This window comes from Tachypleus tridentatus, chromosome 4 (assembly GCF_004210375.1).
Source record: "Tachypleus tridentatus isolate NWPU-2018 chromosome 4, ASM421037v1, whole genome shotgun sequence".
NCBI lineage: Eukaryota > Metazoa > Arthropoda > Merostomata > Xiphosura > Limulidae > Tachypleus > Tachypleus tridentatus.
The window spans coordinates 43,833,727-43,848,457 of record NC_134828.1 but is presented as its reverse complement, the minus strand read 5'-3'; the positions used below and the strand labels follow the sequence as shown (position 1 = coordinate 43,848,457).

The 14,731-nt window shown below is 35.6% G+C and overlaps 1 protein-coding gene across 17 annotated transcripts in view; it reads right to left on the bottom strand.

Annotated features, from left to right (window-relative positions):
- LOC143248987 (bromodomain-containing protein 8-like) overlaps window positions 1-12,143 on the bottom strand; it is a 154,349-nt gene extending 142,206 nt beyond the window's left edge. For 13 of the 17 annotated variants that reach the window (XR_013027314.1, XR_013027315.1, XR_013027318.1 and 10 more), the window contains exons 1-2: window positions 11,888-12,143; window positions 2,100-2,193 (exon numbers count right to left, since the gene is read on the bottom strand). Coding sequence is in view for 7 of the 17 variants with exons in the window: in XM_076498085.1 (XP_076354200.1) it covers window positions 2,100-2,193; window positions 11,888-11,915 (122 nt within the window). In the remaining 10 variants the exon portion in view is untranslated. Of the gene's footprint in view, window positions 1-2,099; window positions 2,194-11,035; window positions 11,809-11,887 lie in introns of those variants that run through there. The other 4 variants (XR_013027320.1, XM_076498091.1, XR_013027319.1 and 1 more) reach the window with 3 other exon arrangements.
- Between the last annotated feature and the right edge of the window lie 2,588 nt (window positions 12,144-14,731).

Sequence of the window (14,731 nt, the reverse complement as noted above, 5' to 3'; positions counted from 1 at the left end):
TTTGGGTGATTTCTGTATTTTCATACTTTACTTGAACTGGAGGCAACCAGCATTTCAAATGCTTTTTTTTAAATATAAATTAATTTGTGTTTATAGAACTAGAGTTTGAAAGATTTTAAAAATAGTTTTGTAGAATTGTTACATTGTAGATATGGAGTAAAGAGAAGATCAGAACTTTATTTTGAGTGTGCACAAAGCAAGGCAAAGTAATCAAATAAGTGACAGAGAGGCATCTGACTGTGTTCCTTTTACACTCATTTGATGTACACGTTGAATGTTCTAGCAAACAGCATATGAAGGTTTCGTGATTCTGGGGAAAAGCAGGAGAGCATGGAAATGAAGCAGAGGTGATGAAATTCACTACAGTTATATATCTAGAACAAATAACGTGTGAACAATATATTTGGAATTTTTTATCAATACAATTAATGTCTGAAATCAACAAAAATATGTTTTTAACTATTAAACTGTCTCAGTAAACTTAATTTCACAGCATAAATCTACTATACTGAGTTGATTGCATGGTATTTGATCATATAGTTCTGATAAAATATAGATTTTACACTAACTCAAAATCTAGAAGTGATAGTCAAAATCATACTATATTTTTGAAATCAGCATAATCACATCACCTTGCAACATGTTTTTGTTGCTTTTTTTAGGGTGGAGGAGTCATGAAGTCTCTCTCAGTGGGTATAAAGGACCTTCCCTAAAAAATTCTTGGAAACTGAAAGACTCCTCTGACAAACTAACACTCCATTTTAATATGATATTTAATAAAATGTTTGTAAAATTTGCTGGTGCACTAATCACTTTACCAATCCATGGTCCCATAGTATGCACCCCAATTTCTCATACATAAGTTGCACTAGATATCACTGGACCACATAGTTATCATTCTATTATCAACCACAAGTTCAGTGAATTCAAAGAGCTAAATCAGCAGTAAAATAATTTTTAATCAAAATAGATAAATTAAGAAAATGTTGTAATTAACATAATCTAGATCAATGTTTACACGACAATATGAAATAAATGAAAAGATTTACCACAGCTGTATCAAGCAAATGAAATAAAAATAGACATTTCTGAATGTGATCTTGTGGTTAGATAGCTGGCGCACAAGATAAAATAATGTGGTATATGATGATAAAATGTTCTATAAGATCAAATTTCAATATTATTAGCAAAGTATGGTTTTTAAAACAGTCAATACTCAATGGATTATTTTTAGGAAAATACTTTTCTCAGTCTCGACTTATCCTCCCTTAATATGTTTTTTATTACACATGTCAACAACTAATGAAGCTTCCAATTGGACAAAAGTCTGTTCTTGATGCATTATCATCCAATCACAATACATTTTCTAAATTTTCAGTGGGTACATTGTTTACAGCAACAAAGTAAATGTGGGTAGTGCATACAAATAGCAAAATAATGGGAAATGAGGTAGGAACATTTCAATGAATATTACTCCACCATATTTCATGAAGATACGTTAAGTATTTTCAGAGTTAAAGTATGTATACCTTTATGGATATGTTGAAGTTACAAAATCATATAATACATACAAGCCTATTGAGAGAGGGTCAACAGAATGACTGATAAAAAGGTGAAATTCAAAATGATATTAAATTATGTGTACAGTCAAAATGTTCTGCCAAGAACAGTGCAACATTATGAAGGAAAAAAATGAATGATACTAGAAAATATTATTTTAGTACTTTGAAATATTGAATAAATGAATAAGCATACAACATAGTGAGCACTTTTATTTGAATTCATAAATAAGTTCTATTTCTTTATTTTGAAAAATTTGTTTTTTACAAGAACGTAACTTTGCAAAGTCTAAAGAAAGAAAATACTCCAATACAGCTTCTTATATTAATGAAACCCACTAGTTGTTGCGATACTTTATCAAAGCATCAATTATGGTAAATCAGAAAGATATCAAATAACTGCAAACAATAATAAAAAATTGAGTCATAAAAAGTTAGGTTTATGCATGTAAACAAAATCCTGAAGTAAAACATACACAGTCATTTTAAAAAAACTTGTGTTAATCATATGGGAAATTTTTTGTTTCTCATCATACTGACCAGTTTTGGTCACCACTACGAAGCACTGAGGATGCAAGGCATAATTTTTCTTTTGCTGACCACTTGTCTGAAGGTGTCTGCTTGAGTTTCAACTCTAAGATGAAAAAGATTTGCATAAAACACTTAAAAGCAAAGTGTTTGAACAGTGTACAGAACTGAGTTATAAGTGAAATTTAATGACCAGTTAAATGTTAGTTTAAACATATTACATTTAACTAATATATTACTTTCATAAATGGTATTTATAAAAAATACCTGCTTAAACACAGTAGCTATTTCTCATCATCTGATGTTGAAATGTTGCATACAACATAAACTTTAAATTATCTCTCACCTAAATCACTTATTGAAATGAGCCATGCGAGTACATGATGTAACTGTTTTTGGGCAACAACCCTACACCAATAGGAGAGCAACACATCCTACATGTGCAATTGATTACCATAAAACATTTGAACTCAAAATTAACTTTATTCTAAGAAGATGCAAAGTAAAGTACAACAGCACTGGGGAGGAAAGGTGGGGAGGTATATAGAGATAAGTAAGGAAATACATTTTCAAGTAAGGAAAATGTTATTGTCTGAAATGATCCACTTCTTTCTCTTCACACAGAAGCTAGAATTTCATATTGATGTGGTTGGTAGTGAAAGAGCCAATAAAAATGAGAAACCCTAGAATTCCTTTTAGAGAAGGTGTCAAAAGAAAAAAGCCAATGAGGCATACAACCAACCGAAGACTTACTAGAAAGACAACACTCATGGAAGATCAGATCTTTCTCAGGTTGGTTGCTCACTCCAAGTCAACTGCCAGCTAGCACGGAGCTGAGCCTTGAATACAAGACAATAGTCCATGTATGGGACAGGCACAGCGGTGATAGTGCCAGAGCAGATAGACTTAGCTGCAGTGTTTGCGAGCTCATTCCTGCAAAGCAACGTGGCCCAGTATCCAGAAAAACTGAATAGAAGTAGATGTTAAGGAGAAAATGGGCCAGTCGATTCTGAATATCAGTGAGAACAGGGTGTGAACCAACATGAAGTGATTCCAGAACCAGTAGAGAACTAAGCGAGTCAATATAAATAGTGCAGTTTGAGTCCTACTTAGCTTCTATGTGACCCAGGGCAAGAGAAATGGTATACAGTTCAGCAGTGAACACAGCTGTAGGGGGAATTCTGCATGCAACCACCAAACCACAATAAACTACGGCAGAGCCCACACAGTCACCTGATTTCAAACCATCTGTATAATTAGGAATGGAAGGATGTTCATCAAATAGCAGACAGTATTTCCAATCAGGAGTGTCTACTTTTCTCAGATGACTTAAAGATAGGTCACAATTGGGGACAGTAAGAAGCCATGGTGGGATGGGCTGACCAGTGGATCAGTAATGTTATCCAAGGACAGACCCAATTCATCCAACTGCACCTGGATATGAAGGCCAAAAGGAGAAATGGCAGACCATCAGTCTGAAAAAGCATGGCCCATCTAGGAAGGAAAACACAACCCCAGGTGGGATGCTTTCGTAAGGAATGAAGTTTCGAAACATACAGTAAAGACAGTTGCAAACTGCGGAGGTGCAAAGAAGGTTCATGAGACCCTATGTATAAACTCCAAATTGGAAAAGTGTGGAAAACCCCAGTGCAGAACTGAAGTCCTTAATGATGAATAGGGTCTAGCATCTTTAAGGCCAATGATCTGGCAGAGCCATAGACCAGTTATCCATAGTAGAGTTTTGATTGAATAAGAGCACGACATATCGTTAGCATAAAACATCAATCTGCTCCCCAAGTGGTGGAAGACAGGACACAGAGGATGTTCATTTGACCCGTAGCTGCTTGATGTGTGGTATAAAGGTCAGCTTACAGTCAAAGTTAAGCCCCAAGAACTTCACCAATACAGAGTTCAGGATCATGGTGAATACCCTGTTGGTGGCAAAAGTGCATGCAAATGGTTTTAGAGAGAGAGCAGTTAAAGCCATTTGCTGTGCTCCATTTCAGTAAACAATTGAGGGCAGTTTGTAGCTGCTGCTCAATATACCTCATATTTGACGTACTGACAGGAGATGTGAAAGTCGTCGACGTAGAGCCCGTTTGCAACAGTGATAGAGAGTTGTTCAGTGACGGCATTAATTTTTATACTGAAAAGTGTGACACTCAGAACACAGCCCTGAGAGACTCCAAGTTCCTGTAGAAAAGAATAGGAAAGTGTTGAACCCACACAAACTCAGAACCTCTCCATTAAAAAATTTTAATAAAAATTAGCAAATGGCCATGTAACCCATATTTATGCAATACCTCCATGTTCTATCATAAGCCTTCTCAATGTCAAAGAATACTGATACAAGATGTCATTTGAGAAAGGCTTCTCTGATTGACATTTAAAGTTTAATCAGGTAATCCATGGTGGAGCGCTGTTGTCAGAACCCACACTTGGTGGGCAAGAAAAAGTTGTTTGATTTGAGACACCAAACAAGATGAGCATTAACCATCCTCTCTAAGGTCTTACAGAGACAGCTCATCAAAGTAATTGGACAATAGTTTGAAGGAATCTTGGAATCCTTCCCAGGCTTAGACAAAGGCAGGACAATAGCCTGGTACCAGGTATCAGGAATTAGGAAGAATATTCTCCTGCAAGATCTCATTAAAATAATCAGAAGTATAACAAGAGATGCAGGAGATAGATGGTGCAGTATCTCATAATGTATATCATCAGGTCCAACCGATGTACTGCCATACCGATGAAAGGCCAGTTTGAGTTCCACCAGTGTAAAGGGACAATTATAGTCAGAGACAATCAGCTTGAAAGGAAAGAGGTGATTGCTCTCCCCGAGTCTTGATGGCTAAAAAGGTGGAAGAAGAAGCAGAAGTGCTAGATACCCTGCAAAAGCTTTCACCTAGAGTATCAGTGATGCTCCAGGTCAACCCTCCATGAAAAACGGGAGAATAGTGATGGGGAGCAAATTGAGAGATAAATAGCAGTAAAGGACTGACTAGGTGCATGGAAATAAGTAGAAGAACCAGTACTGAAAAGAGAAAGGTTGTAATCAGAGAGCATATGCTCTACAGAGCAACCCCTACTATCAATATCAGCACTTCCCCAGAAGGGATGATGTCCATTAAAGTCCTCCAGGATGAAAAAGGGAGATGGCAACTGTTCAATGAGAGCATAAAGGTCTGATTGATCATATGTTTCTCCAGGCAACAGGTAGAGAGAACAAACAGTGATGGTATGACCCAAGGAAACACGGATGGCTACGGCCCCCAAGGGTGTGTCGAGTGGCAAAGATAGGATGGGCACATGCTAATCAACCAACTGTGCCACCCCTCCATGCACTCATCCATCACACAGCCTGTCATTTCTGTATAAAGAAAACTGCTGAAAGGTGACTGTATCAGGAGGTTTCAGAAATGTTTCCTGTAAAGAAAAACAAACAGGATGATAGAAACCAATCAGTGTTTTGATGTCATCCAGATTAGAACGTAAACCTTGACAGTTCCATTGTATCAGGATGGTTATTTTTATTTACACGTACGCAAACTGGGTGGAGAACCCTTTTGTTTGAAACCACATCTTTTTTCCTTACTGTCCTTATTCGAGGGAGATTATCAACCTCCATTGATCCTACCCTGAGTCGAATGGGCAGGTCTTTGCTGTTGGAAGGGGATTTAGTGACTGAGGACATGAATGAATGATTGTTTTGCATCTTAGGGTGGGATAAGATGTATCCGAGGAAATGCCTATACCTGTAACCAAAGGATGTGGATCTTGAGGTTTGTTGAAATGAATGTAAGGGGCAGAGATAGGGGTTGAAGTTGATTCAACTTTTTTAACCAAGGAAGTCAAAAGACTTTTCATTTGTTTGGACCAAACCATTGGCACTGAAAACATTGGAGAGGGTTTGGAATGTATGACCATAATCTGCAATTAAGATAACCTGCTTTGATGGTAGCAGGTGGACTTGGTGACGTAAATGTAAGAATGAGGACATTGGTCAGTACCATAATTCCATCTTTGTGAGTGGATATACGCCTCACTGCAGAAACTCCTTGGGTGGAGAAACAAGCAAAAATCTCTGACTCTTAGGATGTTCTTCAAATCCCTCTCAACAATAACTCCTCGTGATGAATTCAAAGTAGCATGATATATCCCCAATGGCCTTTGAATGCAAGAGAAGTTCACTGTGTTGAGATGTGGATATTTCCACCAATATGTCACCAGATCGAAGCTGCTTTACTGGCTATGGAGAGCCAACAAGTCCCTCTAGTCCCTTCTGAATGAAAAAGGGAGACATTTGCCCTAAAATATTGTCTGAAAGTGAATGCAATATAAGAAAATGAGGTACAACAGTGGTACAGATGGTGAGGACTTCTGCTCAGAATCTTCAAGACATGGTCATTTACCTATAGACTGTTTTTTCACTATTTTATTAAGATTTTTATTTGGAATATCCATAATAAAGAGGGAAATTTTGGTGTCCACTTGACCCCACCCACCATGGAGCCCTACGAGGGGATGCACTACAATGTCAAACAAGGACACTGCAGCAACACCAGGGTTTCGTGAGCACTATAGCCAAACACCAGCATCAGATATAATGTCCACAACACCTGTTAAGAACATCCAACACTGGTATTTGGTTAACCATTGCTCGAGTGGACCAGCCGACTAACCCAAGGGGGGCCATCTACAGGACCCTCAACCACCAGAATCCTCTCCTCCCCTTCACGGGTTGCCATGCATGGCAAAAACATGGGTGGATGTTTAGATCCCAGAGGAGGTAAACTGAAAGAACAGAACCTTCCCTGGGAGGTCCCCTCACCAAGTACAGGAATCCACACCAAGGGGACAAGGAAGTGATCTGTGGAACACTGTACAGGAGAAATATTAGACATAAACATCAGAATAGTGGTGAGATCAAGCCATAAGGAAAAGGAAATAGGCTAGTGATGATCAGGTGGGAAATGCATAAATCAGAATGGTCTCTACAATTTACAAAAATGAGAGCCATCACACCTCAAGCCCACAACTACATGAAATGGCATTAGAAAAACATTCTATAATGCAAACTTAGTAATCTCATCATATTCAGTCCCCTTCTTTAAAGTTGGGCATTTAGTGATAGCCACTAATTGATTAAAGGACAGCCCCATTAATTAATTAAATTTCATCAATAATTTAGTAATTTTTCTTAAATCATGATACATTAAATAATAATAAAAAAAGCACTGGGAAATGTCAGCCAGTTACCTTCCTTCTAGTCAGCAATTCAAAATTATTAACAGTGGCAAGTACTTGCCCATTTCAATGGCAGTGCTAAAAAGCTTGGTAGCAATAAGAATCTAACTTGAAACCTTTGAATCACAATCAATTCCCCCCTCCCAATCATTAAATATGAAAAAAACATGAAGTAAAAAATTATTAGGCTAAAACTGTGCATTGCAGGGTTAGCCAATTACAACGCTTTATGTCTAGATGAAAGCACAGCAGCAATAATATAATGAATAGTCAAAAATAATAATCAGGATGCCTACTTTTGATTAGTTTATTATTGTCATGACAGTCAGATTAATCATAATTTGAATTAACTGATTTAGCTAGAATAACTTAGACAATAATAACTGGAAAACAGAGCTGCTCTGGACTTTGTCAAAACCACACTTTGCAATTTTTGTTACTATTATTAATGAAACCATTTAGCTTCAGTTGGTTTTCTTTTAGAAAAAATGTTCAATGCCTATAAAATATCAACATTAATATTTCATTCATTCATGGTTACAACACAGCATTTATTCATTGTACCGGTAAAAATCACAGGTAGTTAATTTTGTCTACTATCAAAGTGTCACTTCAAAAGGTAATAAAAACAATCAAGACTGTGAGATACTTAACAAAAAGATATTGTATCTAATAGTGTAAAAAAAAAAAAACTCAAAGTCATTAGATGTCATAATTCTGTCCAATTAAGTTGAATTATCACTGAAAACATAAATAAAGCTACAACAGTCTATGTTTCATCCTAAGCTTAGACAAAGCCCACTTGATGACAAAGCAGGATACTTGATGGTAAATGGTAGATTGTTACTGGACAAATTTCACCTGAGAGCCCAAGGATTTTGGGACTGTATCAAAGATACATCATCATAAAATGAAGCCATTAGCAAATCCAGAGATAAGAAGCAGGTAAACACATTTAGATATAAGCAGCATCACAACCTGAAAGGTCCTGACAACAAATAAACCACTTTTGTAAAACCAGAACTGAAGATAACAAATGAGCCAATGTGGACATAAGGAGAAAGAGGATGTCCCCAAAAAACCCTCAGGACTTCTGAAATGAGTCTCACAGACAAAGGATTGTGGAAATGTTTCTCAAAAGAATTGTGAGGGTAGGTCAAATGTATGGAAAAAAGAGCATGGATAAAACTAACAGAAGATTTGGAGCTTGGGAGAGCATTAAACATCAATGGGAACAGGATAAGGGCTGAAAAGTACAAGTGAATGAAATTAAAGACAAAGTCCATATGTAAAATATGCAATAACCCTTGCATAAATAAAAAACAAATGTACACAGAAGCCCAAGCTGTAACATTTAAGGATCCACAGGACTCAATACAATGAAAACATTACTAACAAGCTCAAAGTGTCTGATGCCAGACAAAAATGGGAATCAAACGACAAGGAACTAGGGGCTAAGATGAGGCATAACAATGGATGGTAGGCTTGGAGATAGTAGAAAAAAGTTTGAAAGTGAGAACTGAAGTTGAGCACCATTATTTCATGAATCAGTCATATTACAAATACCTCCAAACTTCAGGGAAAAGAAAAGACTATGCAAATGGCCCACAAAAGGAAAAAAAAATTGAACTTGGAATAATCAGAAGTAACAAAGAGGTAAGTGAGCAGGGAATGGGAGAAATGGAACATACACAGTGAGAAGTGAAGCAATTGAGAACCACCTACAAAATTCACTGGGATACAGTGAAGTGCCTCAGAATTGAGGTGTATAAAGGAGATAAATAAGTGGGTTAAAAGCTAAAAAAGATCAGGTAAAAACAGAAGCATGGATGCTAGAAGATGAGTAATTAGTCTGTTCCCTCTTTCCAATTGGCAAGTGCAATCCCAATTGCTGTCATCACAGTCTCCACATTAGAATTGCAAAAGAGAATGTAAAATGACAAAAATCAAGAAAATAAGAATCAGACAGACAGGGAGGTTGAGGCCTGAGGTTGCAGAAACATAAACTGTACAGGAATGGTAAAGGAAATGGGTTAAGATTAAAAATTGGAGAACAAGAAAAAGAATATGAAAGAAGAAAGTAAATGAATGTGCATACCTCAAAAACTACATCTAAAGGATGTGAAAAAGTTCAAGGTTTCTCTTCAACAAGGAGAGAAGTTTCGAAAGTATAACCAGGTGAAGAAACAATCAAATTCATGCTCCTCATTCTTCCACAAAATAAAGAAAATGAAGCTTCATGAGTGCAAAAACAGAGGGTGTTAATGCACAGAGAGATTGTGTCACCTTCCTATTGGATGATGGTTTTTACTGCATAATAACTTAATTATGCAACAGTACATTTCACAAGAAAAACTCATGAAAATAGTTTGGCAAATCTCTAAGACAGACTTACAGGGAAGATAGCTTTCTGTATGCAGAGGCATCACCACCTTTGTTAAATGAACCTTTCAAAAAATTTTCCTAACACCAATGTTTGACTAATTAGCCTATAATTACAAGAACAATTTTTATCTTCTCACCTGCAATGACCAGTAATACCAGCCAAGTTTCAATCTTATGTCATCTACTACTCTTTAAGGACTTACCAGAAATATTAGTAAGTAGTTCGAAAGTCTAATCTTTTATCTCCACCAGAACACCTAAGAACTTATTATCTAGCTCAAGAGCATTATTGTTCTTTAAACTGATCAATTTTTTTCTTAACAAGCTTATAATTTGAAATCATCTTGTTAAATCATATTTCAATCTATTAATAATTAAGGATGAGAAATATTCCTTATATTTTCATTTATAAAACTGAAAAAAAAAGAATAAAGTAACCCAGCCATCTAATAGTTATTCTTAAAATCTTATCCTCAATTCTTTTAAACCCACAATTTTTTGTGTATTCTGCCAGAATTACTTTCATGATTTCCTACTAATTATCACCAACACTTATAAAATTTAAATTTTCCTAACTTTGTAAATAACAACAAGGTGTGGATTAGTTTTAAGCCAATTTTTTATTAGATGCCATCACCATCTGATGAGTAAATCAGGATATTTTATCAGATTCTAGAAGCATCTGCTCAAATTTAATGAGTTAATACTTTTAAGGGAATCCTCAGAATAAGAAGCCATGGAGACTAATATTTATCTACAATAATTTCAACTAGCTCAATAAAGACATCAATTATTCCCAATAGCTGTTTATTACCACACAAAGATGAGCTACACATGACAATTCATAAATACTAGACGAGGCATTCACAATCCGAATGGTAAATCCAATAACACATGGATGAACAGTACTAAGACAAAATAATTAATGAAGAATTCCTTCCCTTTCTTAATTTAGCAGTGAAGCACTTATATAACTCAACTAAGTACAAGTCAGAGCACATTGCTATAAAAATTAATATAACTCTATGCCACAAAACAATCATCTATAAACATCATAAACAACACCTTGTGACTGTTTAATCACATCAAACACAAAAGGTTAAGTTCAGACAATATGACTGCACAAAATTTAGCAATGAAACTTGTAAACTAACAGAAGCTGTGCATGTATGCAAAGTAGTAAGTGTGAAATGACATGTTAATATATATAATGATTGTTACAACAGACACTTGCATCTGGAAGAAGTGATAATTATAGCTTAATTCTGCATAAAATGAACACTATATGATATCTAACAAGAAAAGATAACCTCTTTTACCTTGTATTCAACGCTCCTAAAGATACAACTAAAAATCCCATTTGCTTTTCCACTAACAGTGACTTGAAAGATTGATAATCTAACAGACTAATATCTTTTTATTCCTTAACACTATTAAACCGATTTCCATAAATGTAATAATTACAATTTAACTTAATGTAGCCTGCCACTTGTATTTGTAATTTGTCAAATCCCTCTGCAAAATAGTAAGCTCCTTAGAGCCAAATAAAAACCAATGTGGTATCCATTTCTTTTATGTCAGATCCTCTGTACAAAAAATAAAATGGCAGTCAAATTTTGGGATTTTTGTTTCTGGATGAATCTTAATTGTGATTATGAAGACTTTTACACACAGAGTAGTATAATACTTAATAGGCCTAAGGTTAAATCAGAGCTCTTACTAGCAATAATACATGCCAACAATAACTTCTACGCCCCTACAAGTACAGTGCTACAATTTATTACAAATACTTTATCATGTTTAACAATTATTCAAACAATATCTCTCTGAGGATACTGACAGGAGAAGCAATATATTGTTTGACTGGTTAATTCAACAATCATTATAGTGCACGAAAATTAATGATTCGTACAAATAGTTATAGTTTACTGTTTAAGCACATACTTGTATATTACTGTTATACTTATAGTCATCTTATAAATTATAAAGTTGAGTTAAAACTATATTAAAAGCAAAATGTATATGTTATTATAGGCTAACAGTAACACCAATATTTTATTACAAGTAACGACATGACAGTATGAGCGCTCTTTCTTATGTGAGTGAAATTTAATTAATTCGAAAATGTGCGGTAAGAAAGACACGAAAATTAGTTTGACTTTAAAACTTACTTTGCGAAACTGATGAAACTGCTGCCATTTCTGTAAATTGGTTTTATTAACAAAATCTTAAAAGCAAAGCGATAAGCCTACATTCCCATTCGAATGACAAAAGATGAGTTTAACCTAATCATTACATATATATCTACACAAACGCATGTATATCAACAATAAATCTGACACACACATCACAAATGTGGATAATATATAAAATTCTGTAGTTAATCTGCTTGACTTTTCATTTTATGTCAGTTGCTATTTTGTGTATGTGTCTTATATTCTGTATTTTTTTTCGTTTGTTAAAAGTTTAATACATAAAACACGTCAGGTAGAGTGTTTTCAGTTTCTCATGGTTTTTCAATTTTCTTTGATTTCGATAATTCTACTTTTATCTGAGTAATTTGAATTATTCAAAGTAAACAGAAATAAAAAGAAATCTTCCAGTAAGACCTGAAACAATTATTCTCATGGCATGTGAGTGATGCGAATGTTGTTATTGGTACACAAGATATGAAACAACAAAAATTGAAATTGTACCACCCCTAACATTGTTTTCATATAATTTAACGTGAATATATCAATGTAAAAAAGGAACTTATAGGCTTAAGTACTACGTCAAAAATATAAAATTGATCTAGTTGTTTACTATTTTATTTATTTGTTTGTAGTTAAACACAAAGCTGTGAGTATCACGATTATCAAAACCCGGTTTTTAGGGTACAAGCCTTCATGCTTACTGCTGAACCACTGGAGGGCTACAGTGAGTTAGTAAAACCTTAAGCCCAGCACTCGACTCGTAATCCGAGGGTCGCGGGTTCGAATCCCCATCGCACCAAACATGCTCGCCCTTGCAACTGTGGGGGCGTTATAAAGTGACGGTCAATCCCACTATTCATTGGTAAAAGAGTAGTCCAAGAGTTGGCGGTGGGTGGTGACCACTAGCTTCCTTCCCTCTAGTCTTACATCGCTAAATTAAGGACGGTTAGCGCAGACAGCTCTTGTGTAGCTTTGCGCAAAATTCAAAGCAGCAAAACCTTACATTTTAACGTAGGACTTCAGCTTGAAAGTTTCTTTTTATGTTTATATTATCCAACAGCCTCCTCTACATTAGCTTGGCTATGGCCCTGAAAACAAATTTTCTTAGTTTAGTTCTGTTAAAAGGTATTCGAGTAAAGACCTTGCTTTTAAATCATCACGTTGTAATTCTGATCCATCCTGAAAGATTGAAAGCTGTAGGAATATACAGCATTTAGTATATTATCGATTGTGATCCTGTATGTGCAAGTGCAGACAAATATTTTTATTTTGGTGCAATACAGGTGAGGTAAACATTGTCATGAGAGTAACTGATGGATCAATGATAATACGAATCAAGCCGAAAAGATGATCTTTCTTCCAAACGGTTATTCATGAAGACCACAACTGCAAGCAGTTCACACTTCTTCCTACATCATTTTTCAAAAGCCATGACTATATGGTTTGCATGTTCCTCTCCATCCTGCAACTGTGTTAGCATTAGCATCCAACAATAATTTACAGTCTTATCATGGAATAATAATATTGGAACTTCCATTAAATAATGGATGAAGACATAAATGCTTCGTTAAACTTCTAGATCTGTTTAAAATGCACATTGAATTTGCTGATGCAGTAATATTGGAAATGTTGGTTGCGAAAAGTGAATAATCTGACACAAAGACATTTTATTCAGTCAAAGGTTAAGACCAGTCTTGAACCTCTGCCGTATTCACAGAGACAGTAAAAACTCCATCTCTTCCTACAGTGCTAATAAGAAATTTCACCTGTTTATGTACCACTGAATCAGAGGCGTGGATTTTTTACACCCGATGGGGGGGTGATTTTTGCAATCACTTATGTGGACTGTTCAATTTGCAAATTGGTAATCTCTGATTACGTGAACCTGAAAGCTGTAAACATGCAGTCACGGAGTAATCTTGTTGCCACTATACTTGGATGTATACTTAGACCTTTTGACTGATACTTACGAAATTACGAACTATAACTTAGATCGAAAAGCTAAGAAGCACGCCTATATTAAAGATGTACATTTCGGTTACTGAAAAAGCCTACATCTAGGCCTAATTATGTAATTCGATTGGTAATAACACGAGAATCACAAGAACAAACACACAATATGTAGGCCTGTGATGCAATAAAACAATTCAGCAGACCAAACTGTAGGGGTAGGATGATTGTATGCACCATAACCTCACCTAAAATGAAGGGGGGATGTATACCCTCCATTTTTCCCCAGGATCTACGACCCTGTACTGAACACTTCCCTGGTTTCACCTTTACACCTCTCATTCTTATCAGTTTCATTGCCATATACAAGTTCGTGAAAACAGAGTCAAACAGAGCAAAACACTACGACGTCAACATAGACCAGTCATCTTTCCCATAGGAGCTTCTTAAGCATTACTTCTATTAGCTTCTTAAAAATGACAAAAGCATTAGACATGATGTATAACGCAGGTAAACCATTAGAAGTGATGAAAACAATTTAGGGTCTCCGCTCATTGTCCACTTCGACTTGTTAGTATCTGGATGCCAAGTCTAAAGTATCAAGTCATCGGGCATCTTTCATAGCATCCAAAAACTGGTTTACCATGAGAGTTGAAAGGCCTCCACATGAATTACTATCCTAATATATCTAAAATCAACTGTATTTCAGCGCTGCTAAACAACTTCAGTACTATAAAGATTACTGAGTAATGTGTTTTTTAAAGACGTGCATTTATTTTTATTTTTGATAATGAGTTATTTTTCTTCAACTCACTTGGCCATCTGGTTCCACAATTATATAGTCACACTAAACCAACAGGCCACTGAGTT